The sequence below is a fragment of the Pelobates fuscus genome, chromosome 1, assembly GCF_036172605.1.
Source record: "Pelobates fuscus isolate aPelFus1 chromosome 1, aPelFus1.pri, whole genome shotgun sequence".
Taxonomy (NCBI): Eukaryota; Metazoa; Chordata; class Amphibia; order Anura; family Pelobatidae; genus Pelobates; species Pelobates fuscus.
In genome coordinates this window covers 386629798-386651249 of record NC_086317.1, presented here as the reverse complement: position 1 = coordinate 386651249, position 21452 = coordinate 386629798, and the positions used below count along the sequence as shown (strand labels likewise).

General features: G+C 45.3%; 1 protein-coding gene across 1 annotated transcript in view; it reads right to left on the bottom strand.

The window, feature by feature from the left end:
* Window positions 1–1533: 1533 nt before the first annotated feature.
* Window positions 1534–21452, bottom strand: part of BLOC1S1 (biogenesis of lysosomal organelles complex 1 subunit 1) — a 34088-nt gene continuing 14169 nt past the window's right edge. Inside the window, exons 3-4 of the mRNA XM_063426351.1 lie at window positions 3398–3530; window positions 1534–1669 (exon numbers count right to left, since the gene is read on the bottom strand). Of these exons, the coding sequence (XP_063282421.1) occupies window positions 1559–1669; window positions 3398–3530 (244 nt within the window). The 3' untranslated portion in view covers window positions 1534–1558. The remainder of the gene's footprint in view (window positions 1670–3397; window positions 3531–21452) is intronic.

The following is a 21452-nucleotide window of genomic DNA, read 5'->3' as shown; positions in this document are numbered from 1 at the left end:
GTCCAGCATTTAATTGAGAATGGCAAAATTAAGACATTATCAAGAACTCTATTAGGGTGCTTCCCAGATCACCTTTATGCAGCAGTTTCGGTGTAAAAAAAACAAACAAACCTCATTACATACCTCCATACCTCAATATCCTCAACGCTGGAGGGACCTGACCCTATGCTCTACACCTGAACTGTGGGAACACAGAGTAGCATACTTGTATGCAACTCTTCAGAACCAGGTGCAATTTTTTCGGACAGTGGGAAGAAGCCTTGCGGTTTAATTTCATTCTTATACAATGGCAGAAAATATGCAATTTAACCTTACATTGCTCCATATCCAGTAAATTCCAAGGGTCAGCTTATAAACACTAATCCCTTTGGTACAAGACACCCCAACTGGTACATGCCATTGATGACTCAGCAGGCAATTGCTTATAGAAGTGTCTTGATGAGGAGGGCTCTATCCTTCTCATCTAGTGTTATTTCTCCATAGTACGACCATTCTGGAAAGAGAATTCATACAATCTTAGTGCAATTTTCAAATAACTCCCAACCTTTCCAACTCACTGCTAGGCTACTACCCTACTGTTAAGACCTGTATATACAAAAAGTCTTTGACAATCAGTATGTTAAAGATCGCCAAAGGGTTTATCCTCATTTTGAAAGCAAACCACTCCATCACCCCTTAAGAGTGTCTACACTATAGAGTAATTCATTTTCAACACATCAGATTGGACCTACTTCCTCATAAGGTATCAATGGCTACTGACCAACCAATCTGCAGAGTTTCAAGCTTTACTGCCAGGAGAGGTACCTTCTTGGTAAATATATTACTAACTTATCCCACTTCCCCAGCATAACAGCGGTAATTGACCAGGCAGAGGTTTGAGTGCCCTGACTGATGATTCCCAATGACTTACACCCTTTTTAGCACTATTCTTGTATACCAATCTCATAAAATCATGCATTCCCCTTCTGTGTGTTCCAACTATTGTGATAAGATTTAACCAACTACAATAAATGAAATGAAGGTGACTTTGGTCTCCCCACCCCCTTTTTATAATTTAATTATCTTCTACCATACCCGTTGACCTGTGAAGGCAATTATTTTTCTCACTATGTTGAATGTTAACTAGGTGTGTACTAATAATTTATTTATGCCTGTTTATTGTATTTTGTACTAGAAATTTGAATCACCATAAAAATAAATTCACCCCCAAAAAATTATAATAATAATAATTCAGACACATTGACACAAGCATTTAGTGCATTTAATATTCTTTACACAAGCTATGTTATATTTTCCATACTGTGGACAAGACATGGCCTCAGTTTTGTGTGCATCGAGCTAAGACACCAGTTATGGAAAAGAGGTAGGGGGCACAATTATGTAATTACAAGTTGGACTGGGAACCAAGACTAAAAGTAGATAACACTATTATCAAAATGCAAAGACATATATCCTAGCTACCAACAGTTAATACTGTAGTGGTGTAATCATAACAGGCACCAAAGATGCTGATAGTCGACTGATTGCAAAAAAAGAAAAAAAGAAGAAGATTTGCAACCTAGGAGGCAGACGGTTGAAGTTGTCCTTTATATACATATTCAAGAGCAGTTGCTATAATGCGCATGTCCTTCTCAATGCTTCTTGCCCAATTCTCCACATCACCAATCTCCTGAAAAAAAAGAAAAACCAAGTGGATTAAGTTATATCCTGGAAATTCCAATGACTGCTAGATCTTTACTAAAATGTCACCTCAGCAGCAGGCGCTGCCGCCATGGCACTGGGGGAAAAGGGGAGTGGCCTGGATAGCACTGTGGTGGCCCTTCATCCTGGTGACAATAGTTCCCCACAGCCCCCCCCCCCCTCTTATCTATGCCTCTGAAAGTAGCTTCTATCTTTGAATACATGAGTTAAAGCACCCATTGGCAAGAAATGCAGCTTGTACTGCCACAGAAAGCTCACGTATTGCAAGGCTGAATTACTTTCCTTTATCATTTATGTGCCCCCCTGAATTTGAATGTTTTTAAATATTTTTTATTCTCCTCAATAAACAACTAATTTTAAACCAAGAGAAAATAAAAACAAAAACGTAATGCAGAGATGAAGATAATTTTATAAAAGACTAATGCTATTTTCCTGTAGTATGGGCTTAGTTGAGATATTATTCCTTCATTTTAACTGAGGCCAGCTAGCAGGATCATTCTATTCAAAAAGAATTTTGGTGGAAGAGCAGTGTGTAAAAAAATGCAATTGATAATCTTTATATATGAATACATTGTATGTTTTAGCAAAAACTGCCAACATTGGGAGGCACGAAATCAAGGTAGGTTGAGGTATGTCAACAACAAAGAATGGCAATGAGCATCACACTGGCAGCAAGGCTGCCTGGTTACAGATCCTTGGGCAAACATTGTTTGAGAAGCAGATAATGTGTATCAGAGTATTTCTGATGGCCTCAGAAGAATCCGGTCTGGTGGGCAAGGGGTTCCAAATTTGCACTGTTTGATGGATCCAGCACTGTAGGGAGGATTTATAGGTAACATTACATGTCTCAGTTCTTATCCCCATTAGACTGCAATGTCATTTTAAGATTTTGCTAAGCTAAGAAGAAAAAAAAAAAGGGGTCTCCTTAAAAACTGTAAACTATATAATTGTGTGCTTCATAAGGATTTGCAAATTAACCCCCTGCCAAAGATTTCACCGCTACCCTGTCATTTCCTAGATGGCAAATAACCACAATGGCAAATGGGATAAGGCATCATCTTGTTTAATATGCAATAGATGACTATTGCACAGGATATTCAGTAAACCCCATTTTGCACTGACGTGCATGTGCGAGAAGACAATATTGACAATGACTCCTGCCAGGGGAAGCTGCCAGGAGCTGAAAAAGTGTCCTCCACCATACAAGTCATTTCAGATTTGTTAAGGGAGTGTCTTTGTTTATTTAAAACATATGATGGAATCTGCATGAAGTCACTAAGGTTTTAAACCATTTATGACTGCGGACCTAAATATGCCATAAACAGCACTGGGCAGGGGATTATGAGATATGTAGAGCAGTGCCAATTAGAGGGTCAGAATTGGTTGAGTAACATTTGCCACTTTTTTGCAGGGATCAATCATTTCCAACTAATGTTATACATCTTAATATTACTACTTTAGGAACATATATAGAGAAAACTACTACATTCTGCTATGTGAAACACAATTTAAAAAATTTAATATTTTTTATTGTCACTTTCATTTTGTATAAAATCATTTCATCCATGCATCTTTATTTAAACCAGTCTACTAGACAATAAAATGGTAGCATTTTAGTTAACGTCCAGCAGATGGAACCCTGATTCTGTTGTCTGCCCATGTAAGCCAACTTTATTTAATTTGTTATGGATCTTACTTTAAGGGCCTGATTAAAGTTCTCCACCAGGCTTATCCACTGTGTTGTTTGTTTTGCAAATTGAGCAGCCTGTATCTGTAGGGTCTTCACCTCGTGGTCCAACTTTCTTTGGTTCACATACGCTTGTGCCACACTAAAATAAATAAATGTAAGTACAAGTTAAAAAGAAACATCAGGAATTGGGAGGGAGGGGGGGGTCTGGAGGAGTGTCAAAAAGTATATTTCAGATGCCTAGTTAGTTTTTGTAGGCAACCTTTTGAGACTTTGTCAATTAATTTTAAAAAATGTAGATTCCAGTAGTAACGAGGATAGTTTTGAAAGGTCATATGGAACGGTAGACGCTGCCCTGTTCTGCTCTGCTGTGGACTACAGCTACTTGACTTGAGCATCATATTATTTTGGTTAAAGTTGGACGAAGGGGACAGATAGAGTGTCTTGTATATTCTGGAATGGGGTAGTGAGTTTTAAGCAGTTGCCAGCTATCCACTTGGGATTAAATGGTTGGGCAACAACTGGTCCTATATTGGTTGGAGGAGCATTTAAAAAATTAAATGACCGTATTTTTCCATGTATAAGATGTCTTTTTCTAAATGTTTTAGTCTAAAATTGGGGGTCGTCTTATACACGGAATGTCACTGCAGGGGTTAAAGAAAAACACTTGTGCGCGGGTTAAGTTAACCTAAGTTCAGATGGCGCCTGCCGCATTTCAGTGCCCCGGCCCACACACATACCTGGCCTCCCTCCCACTGGTCCACTTCTAAATGCTGTGGCAAGGAGGAAGAAGCCCCTATATGTGTAGGAGCTGCAGCAGACATCAGCACTCACCATCAACGGAGCTCCATAGACATGCCACATCATAAAAGGAGCAGCCATATTAAGGTTTGCTCCACCTCGGGTAGGTCTTACTTCTGGATTTATATTCATGGGGGGGAAATGGGGATCAGGGAGCAGAGGGAATACTATTGTGATGTCCCAGCATGCCCTCACACCACCTGCTGTATTGTGGGAGCTGTAGTCTCCCAGCATGCACTACAGAGCCATTAACCTCACAGAATACCGTAGCACAGGCGAGGCATCAGAATCAGAAGTGTGTTGATCTCCTCAGAAGTCACCTCTAAAATATCAAAGTTGTTCTATTTGATGCTTAAAAATGGATTTCTTAATTTTGAGTTAAAAAAATAGGGGTCGTCTTATACATGGGGACGTCTTATACACGGGAAAAATACAGTATATGATTGGGCAATATGGGTGTACCTGGGTCCACATATTATTAGATTGGGAGCTTGTGAATCCGGTAAAAGCGGAGGAAAACGGGGGAGGGCTAATTGACAGGATATAGGTTAGCAGTCCTACCCCCTAATTAATCTTAACACATTGTTATGACTTCTAAAATAAAATCCCTCAATCAACATACATAGTTCTGCTCTCTTAGGTTAAATGGTGGGTCTCCATACTTGGCACCGAGAATAGTAAATTTAACCCACAAAACAAAATTACTTAAAAAGTTAGATTATAACAGCAGCGTACATACAGCGGTCGCATCTGCGACCGGGCCCGTCACTCCAGAGGGTCCGGCCGCCCTGCGGACCCCTGCCACTGGGTACCAGCTGCCACCATCTTTTGCGGCCCCGGCCCGCGTGTTAAGCGGTCCATCGGATGGCGCATGCTGTCTGGGCCACCCGATGGAGACGGATTGTCAGGGGGCCCGGTCAGCGCTGGGCGCTTTAACAGCCCGCCCAGCGCTGACCAGGCCCCCTGTGATGATGTCAGACAGAGCTCGGAGGAAGTGACTGCACGTCACTCCTCCCAGCTGACAGAGCTGCGCAGGAGGAAGGAGGAGGGAGTCAGAGTGGGAACTCTGACTCCCATCAGGCTGAGCCCACACTGAACCCCAGGGATGTCACCCTCCTGCAAAAGGTAGGAAACAGTAGGGTGACTTAAACATTTTGTATGTGTATGTCTGTATGTATGTATGCATGTGTGTCTGTATGTATGTGTGTCTGTATGTGTATCTCTGTATGTATCTGTATCATACAGACACATACATACAGAAACACACACACACAGACAGACACATACATACAGACAGACATGTATAGAGACGCACACACACATACATACAGACACACATATATAGACTGTATGTGTGTGTCTCTGTATGTATCTGTGTGTGTGTGTGTGTATAAGTCTGTATGCGTGTGTGGTATATGTATGTGTCTGTCGGGGGGGTGTACGTGTGTGTTTCTGTATGCGTGTGTGCCTATGTATGTGTCTGTATGTGTGTGCGCGCCTCTATGTATGTCTGTATGTATGTGTCGGGGGGGGGGGGCACGGATCAGTTTCGCACCGGGGCCCCATGTATCGTGTGTACGCCACTGGATTATATCCCTAATTTATTATCCTAAAGGAACACTAAGCTTTAAAACTATTTAAGCAAGTTTAATGTATACGTCATGCCCCTGCAGTCTCACTGCTCAATTCTCTGTCACTTAGGCGTTAAATCCCTTTTGTGTATTTAAAAAGCTTTAGGTACACCTCCCATGACTGACTCACTCAGCTTCCATGATAAACATGGTTTTACAGATTTTACAGCACAGTGTGCTTACTTTAGAAGTCATTATCTCCTGCTCTGTTAAATGAACTTTAATCACACACAGGAGACTACTGCATGCTTTGTTAGACTATTAACAGTAATGGAACTTTCAGACACTATTTCAGGACATATGTTTGGAGGCTGTGTGACTCTCAGCTAGGGGAGGTGTGGCTAAGGCTGTATAAACAAAGTGATTAAGCTCTTAAATGGCAGAAATTGTAAAAAAGGAGTAACACCGCATTGGTACGATCTATACATATGATCCATACACCAAAAACTTCATTAAACTTAAAGGACCACTCAGGGGCGGACTGACCGGTCGGGCACTTCGGACATGGTCCGAGGGCCCAGCCGGGAGGGGTGCCCGCCATCAGGGGGCCCGGCCGCCCCTTTAAATGCTGCAGCCGCCTGAGCGCTCTCTTAAGAGCGCTCAGGCGGCTGCAGCTTCTCACCTCCCCTCCCCGTAGCGTGGCCGAGCTGCTCTGCGTCCGCGGTGCCGGCCGGAGTGATAGGAAGGTGCACACACACACTGAGTGTGCACTTTCCTGTCAGTCCGGCCGGGTACAGGAAACAGAAACTCCGCGCGGAACAGGAGTTTCTGTTTCCTGTACCCGGCCGGACTGACAGGAAGGTGCACACTCAGTGTGTGTGCACCTTCCTATCACTCCGGCCGGCACCGCGGACGCAGAGCAGCTCGGCCACGCTACGGGGAGGGGGTAAAAAGAGAGAGGGAGGGGGGGGGGAGTTAAAAGAGAGAGGGGGGGTTAAAAGAGAGAGGGGGTTAAAAGAGAGAGGGAGGGGGGGTTAAAAGAGAGAGGGGGGTTAAAAGAGAGAGGGGGGGGTTAAAAGGGAGGGGGGGTTAAAAGAGAGAGGGAGGGGGGTTTAAAAGAGAGAGGGGGGTTAAAAGAGAGAGGGGGGTTAAAAGAGAGAGGGAGGGGGGTAAAAAGAGAGAGGGAGGGGGGGCGGAGCCTGACCGCGAAGGAAGATGGACGCCTGATCCCTGTGCTCCCTCTCCCTATAGCACTGCCATCCGCTACCATCAGCGACCCCCCCTGTACACAGACCCCGAAATCACACCGTACCGGTGCATCAAGCTCTGCCCGACAACCCACTCCATGGGCGGAGGTAAAAAAAAGAAGGATCTTACCCCATCGGTGGCGACAATGTTCCGCGCGCCGGCCACCTCGCAACGGCCCCCCTCCTCGCAACCCCGAGAGGAGGAAGAATCGGAACCGGAGGAATATGCCCACAGCTCGGACCCCACAGCACCACTCACAATAGGCATCCTGAGGGGTATGCTCCACGAGGCCACGGCCGACATAAAGACACACGTGGCTGCCGAAGTTACCAAACAACTGGTAGGCCTCAGAAAGGATATCACTGCGCTCACTAATAGGGCCGACCTCACAGACACCCACATCTCCAAGCTCAAAACCACATCCACTGAGCAGGCCCAGGACATTGCATATTTTCACGGCCGCATAGCAGCCCTAGAGGACAGCCTTGAGGACCTTAACAACCGCTCAAGGAGAAATAACATACGAATTAGAGGCCTGCCTGAATCAGTCACTCCGGACCAATTGATTCCCACTCTTAAAGGTATATTTCGCTCACTGGCCTCAGACCTCACAGTGAGAGATATGGAAATGGATAGGGCCCACAGGGCCTTGCGACCCCCCAGCCTAAACCCCACCACCCCAAGAGACATAATCACGAGACTCCACCATTTCCCAGCTAAAGAGAAATTGCTCCAAGCAGCCAGGTACAAGCAGCCTACATACCAAGATCATCGCCTCACCTTCTTCCAGGACCTCGCTCCATCGACGCTGAAAAAAAGAAGGGACCTGAAACCACTCACCTTAGCCCTCTAACAAAAGGGGATGAAATACACCTGGGGTCACCCCTTTAAACTGATGGTAAGAAAAGATGACCAAACCCACACCCTCCTCTCCCCGATAGAAATGGGACCCTTCGCTGACTCACTGGGGATCCAACTGGTACAATACGCCCCACCAACCCGTAACTGGTCCGACTCCAGACACACAGACGAGCCAAGGACACAACAACCACCAAAGAAGCTTAAAACACCAACTCCGACACAACCACAACCAGAGGAACTGGAGCGAACAGCTCCTAGGCACTAACCATGCCACCATATCAAGATAGGTCCACCCGGGCCGCGGAGAAGGTAACTGACACAAAATACGCCACTCTTCTCTGGCACGACTACCCCTCCACTGACCTTCCAACCGCCCCACCTGGGTGACCCACAATTACTGCACAATGGCCAGCGCCAACCTGCAACCCGACCCTGAATCCCAGAAAGCAACGTTCAACCATCTGCCAAGAGAACCACCCCAATACAACCACCCCCAGAAGGGAAGCCGGGCGAGCACCGAGGACTAGTGCCCCCGGAATCCCCCCCCTCCACCTCTCAACCCCACACGGTCAGCAGCACCAAATGGACTGGACTAACATATAGAAAACCGCAACAACCCACCTGCCACAACTCACTTGGCACTCATCAACCGGGAAACCCATGGACTATACATTATACCACCACCCCCTACTAACACCCGCAACTCTAAGCCTGCTACATCCATGCCAACATCGATAGTCGCAGGCCTACTGGACTCCATCGAGAACTTACTTACCCAACATCCTGAAACCCCACCGATACAGCCTACTGTCGCAAGAAGACCGCCATTTACCGTTGTGGTCTAGCAAGTATACTGCAATGCGGACTTTGGGGGGCACACGGGATAACCACGCACCTGCACTTATCCACATACAACACACGCCTGAAACATGGGCACGCCACACAACACTCAATACCCATAGGACGTAGTAAGACTGCAGACAGACCACCCTTAACAGGCGCAAGCCACACACATACATACACAATTGGACAATCCCACCGTCAACGACCACTCACACTGCAAACACACGAAGTCCATGGTCACCCACACGAACAACACAAGCACGATCCTCCACACTCAGTGAAACCCATGACCCACCCCGCATAGACCACCATAATGATAGCTACCACTCCCCATGGGGAGAGACCAAAATCCACGTTGACCGAACACTCAAGCTCCACCACTCTATGACAGAGAATACACCGGACCCAATGATCTTATCTGACTTCAGGGATAGGGACAAGCAGACCCACACAGCACGCATATGCATACCACTGGCCGAATTGTAAAATGTAATGACGATGGTTTTTGTTATTAATGGTTTAACAATGTTCTTTGTGTTTGCTTCTCCTGCAATGTTGTTTATATATGTATTGGAATACAAACAAAATCACCCGTGAAACAAAGTGATTAAAAAACTTAACTTCTGGGTACACAGCTCCCAAGGTTATTTCCCAGTAGATAACCGTTTAGTAGGATAGTATAAATGATAGGATATTTTAGGGATTCTGCTGATGTACCTAGAATAGAGGATAAAACATAGTGCAAATATTGTTTGATACTCAGAGGTAGTGTACTGGTATATATGCACTCACAGATTCCAAATGGATTTAGCGTTTTAAAGGTGCCGCCCCACAATGTAGATGGGGGGTATCAATCGGTGTTCCTCCTCGAGTGGTAGCCACTGGGGTATCAGGGTCAGGCTAGATGGTTCAAAAACAAACTCCGACCAGAAGAATTCCTCCAAGGCAATTTATTCACTCATAAGATCAGGAGGTGTACAAAATAAGTAAAAACAAATATGAAAAATAAAACAGGTCACCGGTCCTACGCGTTTCGTCTTGGAACAAGACTTCCTCAGGGACCCTTTCAATAAAACCAGCAGTAACATGTACAGTAGTTGGCAATGACATCCTAAAAAACGCTAACACATAAAATCTTATATAGGGCTAGTCCCTCCAAGTCATTGGTGGAAAAGTGGGTGTCTTCTTTCCTCTCAAAATTCATTCGCTGCCCGGTATTTTCTTCAGGTGTGGATTCTTGCCGGAGATTGGAATTCCTCCTTGTGTGATTTTCCTATCGCTTCCGCGTACGTCACGCGTTTGTTTGTATTTCTGTTACATTCCCAGTATTGCTATACATATCCATATTGTGTTTTTAAATCAGATACAATGGCAGATAGCAGCAGCTATTTACAAAGGATACAGAAAGCGAGATCTCAAAAATTTGAGTCAATGTTTAAGAATGTAGCCAAACCGAAATGTGTAGAAGGGCTAGAGGAATTTTTTAGACAGAAAGAGAAGCTGTTAAGCTTGGAAACAAAAAAATGGTGGGAAATTGCCTTTCTGGAGAGTTATCTAGGGGAAGGCCTCATTCCGAGAGGGCTCCGCATAGATAAAACCCCAGCGTTTGGTTTGGAAAATGAGGAATTTTTGAATAAATGGGATCATATTTTGTTCAATTGCTCTTGTCAACTAATGACATTATTACTAGAATTCTCTAAAGCAAGTAAAGCAAAAGCAGAAGAGGATTTATCAATTTTGGATAAAATAGAAGTTGGGAACAGAGAGGACCCAGAATTTAAAGAGAAAGAGGAAACCATGTTCAAAAGATTAAAGAATCTAGATGAAAAAATTTCAGATACCAAAAATAATAAATATCTAAGGGATAAAGAGGACTTGACATATAATACCTTTTCAACTAGAAATAGGGTCACTCGGAAGAGATCAGGTAGATCAAATGCCCAAAGAAAATTCACTAGAAATTCATCGAATTTTAGAAAAAGAACCCCAGAGAGAGAAAGGAAAGCACCATATTCTTTTGGTAAAAAAACCCCTCCTATCCATCACAAAGAGAGAATCCAAGTGAGAGAAAGAGAGTCATCAAATCACTATAGAAAGGGAACCCCAGAAAAAACAAGGGGGACATATAAGAGAACCCCAGAGAGAGAGGGGAGACCACCTTTTAGAAGAACAGCTGATGATGATGTAAATAGTCATGTAAATAGGAACTCGAATGGTATGGAAAGATCTCCAGACAGAGGCATAAAAAGGTTTGGATCTTATGCACAGGCCCTAAAAAATCAGGATGAGAATAGGAAAGGAAATACTTCCGACTCAAGAGAGGAGGAAAATTTTCAGGGGAGAACCCGAGCCCCCAAAGAGAAAATGATCACCAACTATTTCCGTCCCCGAGAGAAAAGGTGGGAACATCCCAATCGTTTTTCCAATTTATACATAGAATCCCCACAAAAGAGAAAACGAGCAGAGGATCAGGAGAGACTACAGGGGAGGGATTAGACCCCTTGGCGGAAGAACTAAAGAGGGGGATAGTCAATTTATCCGGATCCAATTTGACAGAACAAGAGATTGATCTGTTAGAGAAGGGAATGAAATTTGCTCCAAATCAGACAGCAGATGATTTCCAATTGTACATTGATTTAAAAAAATTCATTAGATCCATGACGGTAACGAGACATTTTCTAAAATTCCCCAATCCAATTGAGACAAGCTTTGAAGTCCAAAAAAAGGATATACCAAAGAGTTTCAAGCGAAAGTCAAAATTTTTTCCAGTACAAAGTAAAGGGGCCCATTTAGAGACGTTTGAAAGTCTAGTGGAAAAAGATTTTGAAAAATGGACAGGAAAAAATAAATATAAAGGAGGAAAGGAGGCACAAAATTTAACTAAGGGGGAACAGCTAGCATTAAAAAATTTAATCTCAAGGGAAGACATTGTCATTAAGGAGGCGGATAAAGGTGGAGCGATAGTGATTATGTCAGAACATTATTATCGACAAGAGGCCTTTAACATTTTGGCAGATGAGAAGACATATAAAAAGCTTAAAAGTGATCCCACCGTAGCCTTTAATGCAGAACTCAAAACCCTTTTAGAAGAAGCAAAAGCTGCAAATATTATTTCTAAAAAGAATTTTGAATACCTTTTGAATCCTTATCCCGTTATTCCAATCTTTTATTTTATTCCAAAGATCCATAAAAACTTAAGAAATCCACCAGGACGCCCAATAATTAGTGGCATTGAATCGATTACAGCAAACTTGTCCGCCTTCCTAGATTTTCACCTACAAAAACATGCGCAAAAGGCATGGTCATATACCAAGGATACTAAATCATTTCTACAGGAGGTTGAAAATTTGGAGTGGCGGGAAGATTACAGCTGGGCCACACTAGATGTGACCTCGCTGTATACAGTTATCAGTCATGATTTGGGGTTGAAAGCAGTTGCCTATTATTTGGACAGGGATGAAGACATTTCTCCAGAACTGAAAACCTTTGTACTTTTTGGTATCCAGTTCATACTGGAACATAATTACTTTTTCTTTGATCAGTCGTTTTTTTTACAGTTGGTGGGGACCGCCATGGGTACCAGGTTCGCCCCCAGTTATGCCAACATATACATGCGCAGGTGGGAAGACCTCTATGTGAGGTTGGGGCATGACTGGGTGGAGAACCTGGTCCTATGGCGGAGGTATATAGACGATGTCATTATTATTTGGAAGGGGTCAGATCTGGAGTTTATGACTTTTGTGAACTACCTGAACTCCAACGTTTATAATCTCAAACTCTCTCCAATATGGAATCGCAGGGAAATTAATTTCTTGGACCTTACCTTGTTTAGTGAAGGAAATGAAATTAGAACAAAGTGTTTTTTTAAACCAACTGATGGAAACAGCTATGTACACAAACATAGCTGTCACCATCAACCGTGGTTGAAAGGGATAACAAAGGGACAACTCACCAGGATCAGGAGGAATTGTTCCCACATTAAAGATTTCCAGACACAGGCCAAACATGTGGCTAATAAACTTGTCCAAAAAGGTTACAACAAAAAGAGAATAGATAGAGAAATTGATATGATGTCTAAAAAAGACAGGAATGACCTCTTAATAAATAATCCGAAGGGTAAAAACAAAGAGAACTTTAGACAATCTTTTTTTACCCAGTATAACATAGATCATCCTAAAATCAGGAGGAGTCTGTGTAAATACTGGCCAATTTTGCTGGAGGATCCTATTTTGGGAGAACATCTGCCCAAGAAACCAAAAATTATATATAGGAAAAAACAAAATCTAAAAAATTTATTGGCACCAAGTTATGCCCTAAAAAATGTCTTTAAAAGTAAAAAGAGTGACAAAGGTTTCAAGGGATGTAAGAACTGCAAAGCTTGCTCACAGGTCAATACAGATAAAGCTATGTCATACACCAGCTCCACCACTGGGAAGGAGTTTCACATTAAGTCGGGGATTGGCTGCCGCTCGGACTTTGTGGTTTACTTACTTCAGTGTCCGTGTGGCAGCCAGTATGTTGGACGTACGAAGAGGTGCTTGAAAGTGAGGCTTCTTGAACATATCAACAATATCAAGAAAAAACTTGAGACCCACTCTGTTTCTCTTCATTGCAACAATTGCCCACATTTCTTTTTAAAAGGCTTACGGTGCATGGGGATGGAACAAATTCAACCACACTGGAGAGGGGGGAATAGAGAAAAACGTTTGGCTAAAAGAGAGTCCTATTGGATTCATAGACTGGGTACCCTTACACCAAGGGGACTGAATGTAGATATGGACATCATCTGCTTTTTGGATTGATGTAGTCAAAAAGAGAGAGAGATATATATACTTTTCCTCTGACATTGAAAAGTTTTTTCAAAAGTTTTCAAAAGTTTTTTGAAACTTGAGCACACCATTTTTTATGATTTGGTAAAAGAAATAAATTATGTTGCACATTATAAGCACATGCAATTATTGGATTGCGATTAAGCACGAGAAATAAATTAGTGTTAACACAACATGCAAATGTAAATATGGATATGTCACTTTAAAATAAGAGATTTAAAAACCATAGCTATATATCTACATGAATTATGGGTTCAAAAGGCACTTTAAGAAACTCACAATCTATTAACTATTAATGGCATACAATATGAAATTTGTGATATATAGTTTAAGAATTAATTTTGTATGCACACTTGGATAGGAAGTTGCTGCATTCATCTGTTTTATACAATTTTTTGTTTTTTATAAGGTATAGAGGATATATTAATGTTCTAATTGGCATTATGGGTAGAAGTTGTTGCATTTATTATATATATTTTTTCATATATTTTTTATTTCATTTCTTGCACTTTTCTGCTCTCACAATAAGTTAGAGAGGACATATCAATGTCCCTATTGGCATTATGGGTATTCTGTATGCAATGTATAACAGCCCTCTCGTTTAGATTTTCAAGTACCATCAAGTAATACATTGACTCATTTTCCTTTATGGTGGAACGCACGGCCATGTTTTACTCCCGAGTGTGGAACGCATACGGGTCACGTGACCGGAACGTAACGCGTGACGTACGCGGAAGCGATAGGAAAATCACACAAGGAGGAATTCCAATCTCCGGCAAGAATCCACACCTGAAGAAAATACCGGGCAGCGAATGAATTTTGAGAGGAAAGAAGACACCCACTTTTCCACCAATGACTTGGAGGGACTAGCCCTATATAAGATTTTATGTGTTAGCGTTTTTTAGGATGTCATTGCCAACTACTGTACATGTTACTGCTGGTTTTATTGAAAGGGTCCCTGAGGAAGTCTTGTTCCAAGACGAAACGCGTAGGACCGGTGACCTGTTTTATTTTTCATATTTGTTTTTACTTATTTTGTACACCTCCTGATCTTATGAGTGAATAAATTGCCTTGGAGGAATTCTTCTGGTCGGAGTTTGTTTTTGAACCATCTAGCCTGACCCTGATACCCCAGTGGCTACCACTCGAGGAGGAACACCGATTGATACCCCCCATCTACATTGTGGGGCGGCACCTTTAAAACGCTAAATCCATTTGGAATCTGTGAGTGCATATATACCAGTACACTACCTCTGAGTATCAAACAATATTTGCACTATGTTTTATCCTCTATTCTAGGTACATCAGCAGAATCCCTAAAATATCCTATCATTTATATTATATATGTATTGTACTGTTATAATTTTATGCAGATATCTGCCACAACATATGTTGGTATGTTCCTCGCTAACCCTCGCGAGCTCCAACCTCTCCAGACTCCACCGCAGATACCTCATGACCCCAGCGACCCCACGCTTAAACCTCCGACCCGAACCAACCAGCCACAGCACCGATGCAACCACGACACACACAGGGGAAAGACTCACGACAATATGGATGACTTACATCTCTCAAAAACCGTGAGTAACACACGACATAATGTGCTAGAGGGGAGAGGTTACGGGCGGGAACGTGAAAACCTTCCTCCTCTCTCCCGGACACACACACACCCGGACCCCTAAGGGGCACTCCACTCATTCAACCCCACCCCACAGGCACCAACGAACCCCCCACAACGCCTGGCACCAGAGATATAAGACCAGGTACATCCCCCTCAACCTCTCCACCCCACCCCAGATCGCCACGATCAACCCACGACCCACCCCACACCCCTCACCCAACCTTCTCTGAATAAAGAGAACCGGACCTGCAGGCCTCTCACCACAAACCCGCAGACAACCCACCACAAACAATGCCTAGATCAATCTCCTGTGTATCGCTTAACTGCAAGGGCCTAAACAACCCAGCCAAACGACATCAACTGATGCGTTGGGCGACCCGCACAAGGGCTGACATAATCCTACTTCAGGAAACACACTATGAGGAAAGTAGACATTTCCCCCTTAAAAATAAACACTACACAACATGCCACCTAGCAAATTCCCAAACAGGCAAACATAACGGGGTGGCCATACTCCTACACAAATCCTGCCCGATAACGTTCCAAGACTCAATAGCAGACCCACAAGGCAGATTCCTGACTCTCACTGGCAACTTGGGGAACCACAGGTATGCCATCTCTACCATTTACGCGCCCAACAAACCGGATCCACTCTTCTGGATAACCCTCAAGGCCCACCTAAAGCTATTTACCTCACATCACATTATACTAGGAGGTGACTTCAACGCGGTCATGTCCCCCCTTCTAGACCGCAAACGGGCCACGACCACCAACAATAAAAACCCCAAACACCCCAACAAACTTGATAAATCGCTGACGGATCTCACACTCCACACCGGGCTCCTAGACGTATGGAGACTCCAACATACCGACACACCAGACTTTACCTTTTACTCACACCCACATTCCTCATACTCCAGGATCGACATGTTCCTGATCTCCCCCTCACTACTTCCACTGGCTACAAACTCCTCCATAGGCAACATTACATGGTCAGATCATGCGGACATCTCACTAGAACTTCAGATCCCTCTCTCCACTAGGACATGGACCTGGCGCCTGAACCCCACCCTACTCCATAACCCAGAGATAAGGCAGACCATACGTACAGAATTAGGGAATTATTTCGAGGAAAACAAAGATTCGGTACCCTCAGTGGGCACACTTTGGGCGGCACACAAGACGGTGATTAGAGGGAAGTTAATAGAGCAGGCCACCAGACAGAAAAAACAAAAACTGGCGGAATTACAACACCACCTACTCCAACTACGGACCCTCACAGACCAACACAAAACGAACCCAACCCCAAACGTCCTCCTGCAAATCAAATCCCACCAGCAATCAGTCAAATCATTCATGGCCAAAGACTCTCAAAAAGCACTCCTATGGACCAAACAACTTTTCTACGACAAATCCAACAAAGCAGACTCCCTCCTTGCACGCAAACTACGCCATAAAACCCAAACCAAACGGATAGACAAAATTAACTCACCCAAGGGGACAACTTATGACACCCCTGACCACATAGCCTTCATCTTCGCCAAATACTTTACTAAACTATACGACCACAAACCGGAAGCCCGGCAACAACCGTGCCAAACAACCTCCCAACAAGCCATAGACTCCTACCTACGCGACATCCCCCTCCCCACACTGACCGACGAAGCGAGAGAGCAACTCGCAGCCCCCATCACGACGGAGGAAATAACATACACGCTGAAAACAATCAAACCACATAAAAGCCCAGGCCCGGACGGATTTACGGGCCTATACTATAAAACATTTCCCGACATTCTCACCCCACACCTAGCTACGGTCTTCAATTCACTCCTACAGGGCGACGCCTTGCCAAGCGACATGCTGAGATCTAACATATGCCTCATCCCGAAACCAAATAAAACACACCTTGACCCGGGACATTACAGACCCATCTCCCTGCTAAATGTAGACACCAAAATATTCACTAAACTACTGGCAAACCGAGTACAACCCTTCCTTCCAACACTGATCCACCCGGATCAGGTGGGATTTATCCCCTCCAGGCAAGCAAGCGACAACACCAGACGTACCCTGGACCTCATGTGGGTAGCCCAACACCGACAGATCCCGACCCTTCTCCTCTCCATGGACGCAGAGAAGGCATTTGACCGCCTTCTCTGGCCCTACCTATTCTCCACCCTTAGGAGATTCGGATTCCCCACACCCTTCACCACAGCCCTGACTACCCTCTACCACAGACCAACGGCCACGCTCTTGATACCCAACGCGACGCCAACGACAATCACAATCTACAACGGAACGAGACAGGGTTGCCCACTGTCACCTCTCCTTTTCGCCCTATCCCTAGAACCCCTTCTACAAAAAATACGGAACTCCCCATTAATACAGGGCCTTAAAATAAACAGAGACGAGTACAAAATCGCAGCTTATGCAGACGACATATTGCTGACAATCACGAAACCCACGCAATCCCTCCCACCCTTGATCACACTCTTAGACGAATACGCGACACTATCGGGATATAAGTTAAACCTCGATAAAACTGAAGCCCTACCACTGGTAATCAGCGAACCAACTCTAAGACAACTGGAAACCACGCACCCATTCACCTTCAGAAACGACAATATCCGATACCTCGGCATTCTACTCCCCAATCACCTCCCCACCCTCTACAGTGTGAATTACACCCCCCTAATCCAACAAGCATACACAGACCTCCAACGCTGGGACAATATGCCAATCTCATGGCTGGGCAGAATAGCCTCCATTAAAATGAATCTGCTGCCTAGATTCCTATACCTATTTCAAACCCTGAGCATCCAAATTTCCCGAAAAGACTTCAAACTGCTCCAAACCAAAATTGATAATTTCATCTTGTCCAATAAGAGACCACGAATCAAACGTTCCACAATGTACCAAAACACCAAAGCTGGAGGTCTCGGACTCCCAAATTTCTACAACTATTACCAAGCTGCCCAATTAGCACAGATCCAACATCTACACACCGCCCCAGGTACGAAACTATGGGTTGACTTAGAACACGACCTGCTAGGCGGAGACCACCCCTCACTACTCTTCTGGCTCCCAAAGCAACTAAGACCGAACACCCCACAAACAGCCCCAACCCTGCAAACTTCCTTCCAAATATGGGACAGAGTCATCCGCAAAACCACTCTCATCAACAAACCTTCCCCACTCACCCCAATCCTACGCAACAAACAATTCCCCCCTGGGATGACACCCAGAGACTTCGCACACTATGAAGACAATGGCCTCTCCCGCTTCTTCCACTTCTTCAGAGCCACCCAACTAATCCAATTTCCAGACCTGCCCAGACAAACCCCACTGACCACCCACGACCAATTCAGATATATACAAATCCGCAGCTTTCTCTCTAACCCCACTCACAAGGCCACAGCAACCACCAAACTTACCCAATTCGAACACAACTGCATACACAAACCAGTACACAAAAGCCAAATCTCCTCCATCTACCTCCAACTAAACTCCACCTCCCAGACAGACGCAATCTCCTACACCAGAACATGGGAAAGAGATATAGGCCCACCGACCGACACCTCGGACTGGGCGAGCATATGGGAAGCAACAGCCTCCCTCACGATATGCGTAAACCACAAGGAACAGGCATATAAAACGCTCCACCGCTGGTACCTAACACCCCTACGAATGAAACAAATGGGCTGCTCCACCACAGATACATGTTGGAAGGGCTGCGGAGCCCAAGGCACCTACATCCATCAATGGTGGGCATGCCCCCACATATCCCAATTATGGACAGCCGTTACCAACTTGACATCCCAAGTCCTACACACGGACATTCCCATGGACCCCTGGATATGGCTACTCTCCAAACCCTATGCCCCACTGGTCAGATCCCAAAACAAATTACTAGCGAAGATAGCGCTGGCTGCCAGACGTGCAATAGCAGAACAGTGGGGTAATCAAAACCCCCCCACTCTGGCAACGACGATACAAAAAATAAAAGAGGCAATGGAGATGGACAAATTTTCAGCCCTTTTACATGACACCACCCACCACCACAACAAGATATGGGATCCCTGGCTGATACACCACCTAATGCACAACCCCTGAGACCGGATGACCTAGCACCCGTCTCACTGACCCACACCTCCCTCACCTAACACATGGCCTCCCCCAAGGCCGTGAATCCCATCCACACCCACCTGCAACACTCAAAACCCACCACACAGCCGATACACGACTGTAAATTATGCCATCTCCCACAAGACCAGACTCTGCCCGGCAACACTCCGCTAACCGAAACCAACCGAGACTCACAAACTGCATAGACAACCCCAATACCTACCCTCTCCCACACCACTGGCCCTCATGAACACGCCAACTGCATACATAGGCACTGCACATTGGAGATAATGAGGCCATCCGAGATGACACACACCGCCCCCTGCAACTACTCGATAGCAGTAGCACACAAGAGATACAAGACGCACTGAAACATAGACGGGACACTGGGTAACTCCCTGACCCCTCTCCTCAGGGCCTGCACCCTACCAAACAACCTGACAATACCATGGACTCTATACGCAAAGTAAAGGAATATGTACCCTACCCCCCACCCTTTTCATTTCTGTTCCCCACCCCAATCCCCAGACAAAGAACAACAGATATCGACTAGACTGTAGAAAATGATTATTTGCAATTAAAACAGGTGGAAACCACCAACAGGTAACTGATATACACGCTTGAACTGTTTGCCTTCTGTAAAAAGCACACGTCTGTTTTGTGAAATTTGTACTACAAACTTTAACTTCCCGTTTTCTTTTCTGTACCCCCACCCCATAAAACAAAAATCTTTCAAAATAAAGAATTTAAAAAAAAAAAAGAGAGAGGGAGGGGGTAAAAAGAGAGAGGGGAGTAGGGGGGGTAAAAAGAGAGAGGGAGGGGGGTAAGAAGAGAGGGGGTAAGAAGAGAGAGGGAGGGGGGTAAGAAGAGAGAGGGAGGGAGGTAAGAAGAGAGAGGGAGGGGGGTAAGAGGAGGGAGGGGGGTAAGAAGAGAGGGGGGTAAGAAGAGAGAGAGGGGTAAGAAGAGAGGAGGGGGAGTAAGAAGGGAGGGGGAGTAAGAAGGGGGTAAGAAGAGGGGGAGGGGGGAGTAAAAGAGGAAGGGGGGAGTAAGAAGAGGGGGAGGGGAGAGTAAGAAGAGGGGGGTAAGAAGAGGGGAGAGTAAGAAGAGAGGGGGAGAGTAAGAAGAGAGGGGGGAGTAAAGGGGGTAAGAAGAGGGGAGGGGGGAGTAAAAAGAGGAAGGGGAGTAAGAAGAGGGGGGGTAATAAGAGCGGGGAGGGGGTAAGAAGAGGGGGGAGGGGGTAAGAAGAGGGGGAGTAAGAAAAGGGAGGAGTAAGAAGAGGTGGGAGTAAGAAGAGGGGGAGGGGGGAGTAAGGAGAGGGGGAGGGGGGAGTAAGAAGAGGGGGAGAGTAAGAAGGGGGGTAAGAAGAGAGTGGGAGTAAGAAGGGGGTAAGAAGAGGGGGAGGGGGGTAAGAAGAGGGGGAGGGGGGAGTAAGAGGAGGGCAATTGCCCCCTCCCCTGTCCGCAGGCACCGTGCGGGCAGCCGGCAGGGGAGGGAGGAAGAGAGGACCCGGGAGCTCAGCCTGCAGCTCCTCTGGGTCCTTCTTGCGCGAGCACAGATCGTTGCCGCGGTTACCACGGCAACGTTACGGCTCTTGCGAGAGTAAACTCTAGCCCTGGAGCTACGGGCTAGAGTTCACTCTCAACACTGTGACCACCAGGTATTCCTGGTGGTCGCAGTGGTGAGAGTGAACTTTAGCCCCATAAACACACTGCCCCCACACACACACACTGCCCCCACACACACCATACACATTTACACACATTGCCTCACACACACACACATACACTGCCCACCCATACACACACAGCCCCCCATACTAACATTGCCACACACATACACAGCCCCCTCGTACACACATTGCCCCACACACCCTACACATTCACACACTACACCCCCTCACACACACTGAACCTTTTACACACACTGCACCCCTTACACATTGCACCACTGCTCCTATACCCTACTACAGCCTCATATCCCAGCAGACCCCAGGTAAGTTGTCAAACTGTTCTTAAACGGTTTGACTACTTACTCTGGGAGGGGGGCCCGGCCCTCCTGGCACCATAACGACTACACAGAGTAGTAGTGGTTATTGTGCATGGATTATTTCTTTAAATAATCTACGAGTGCCCCAGTAGCCAGCAAGCCAGCCAACCCACAGGCCA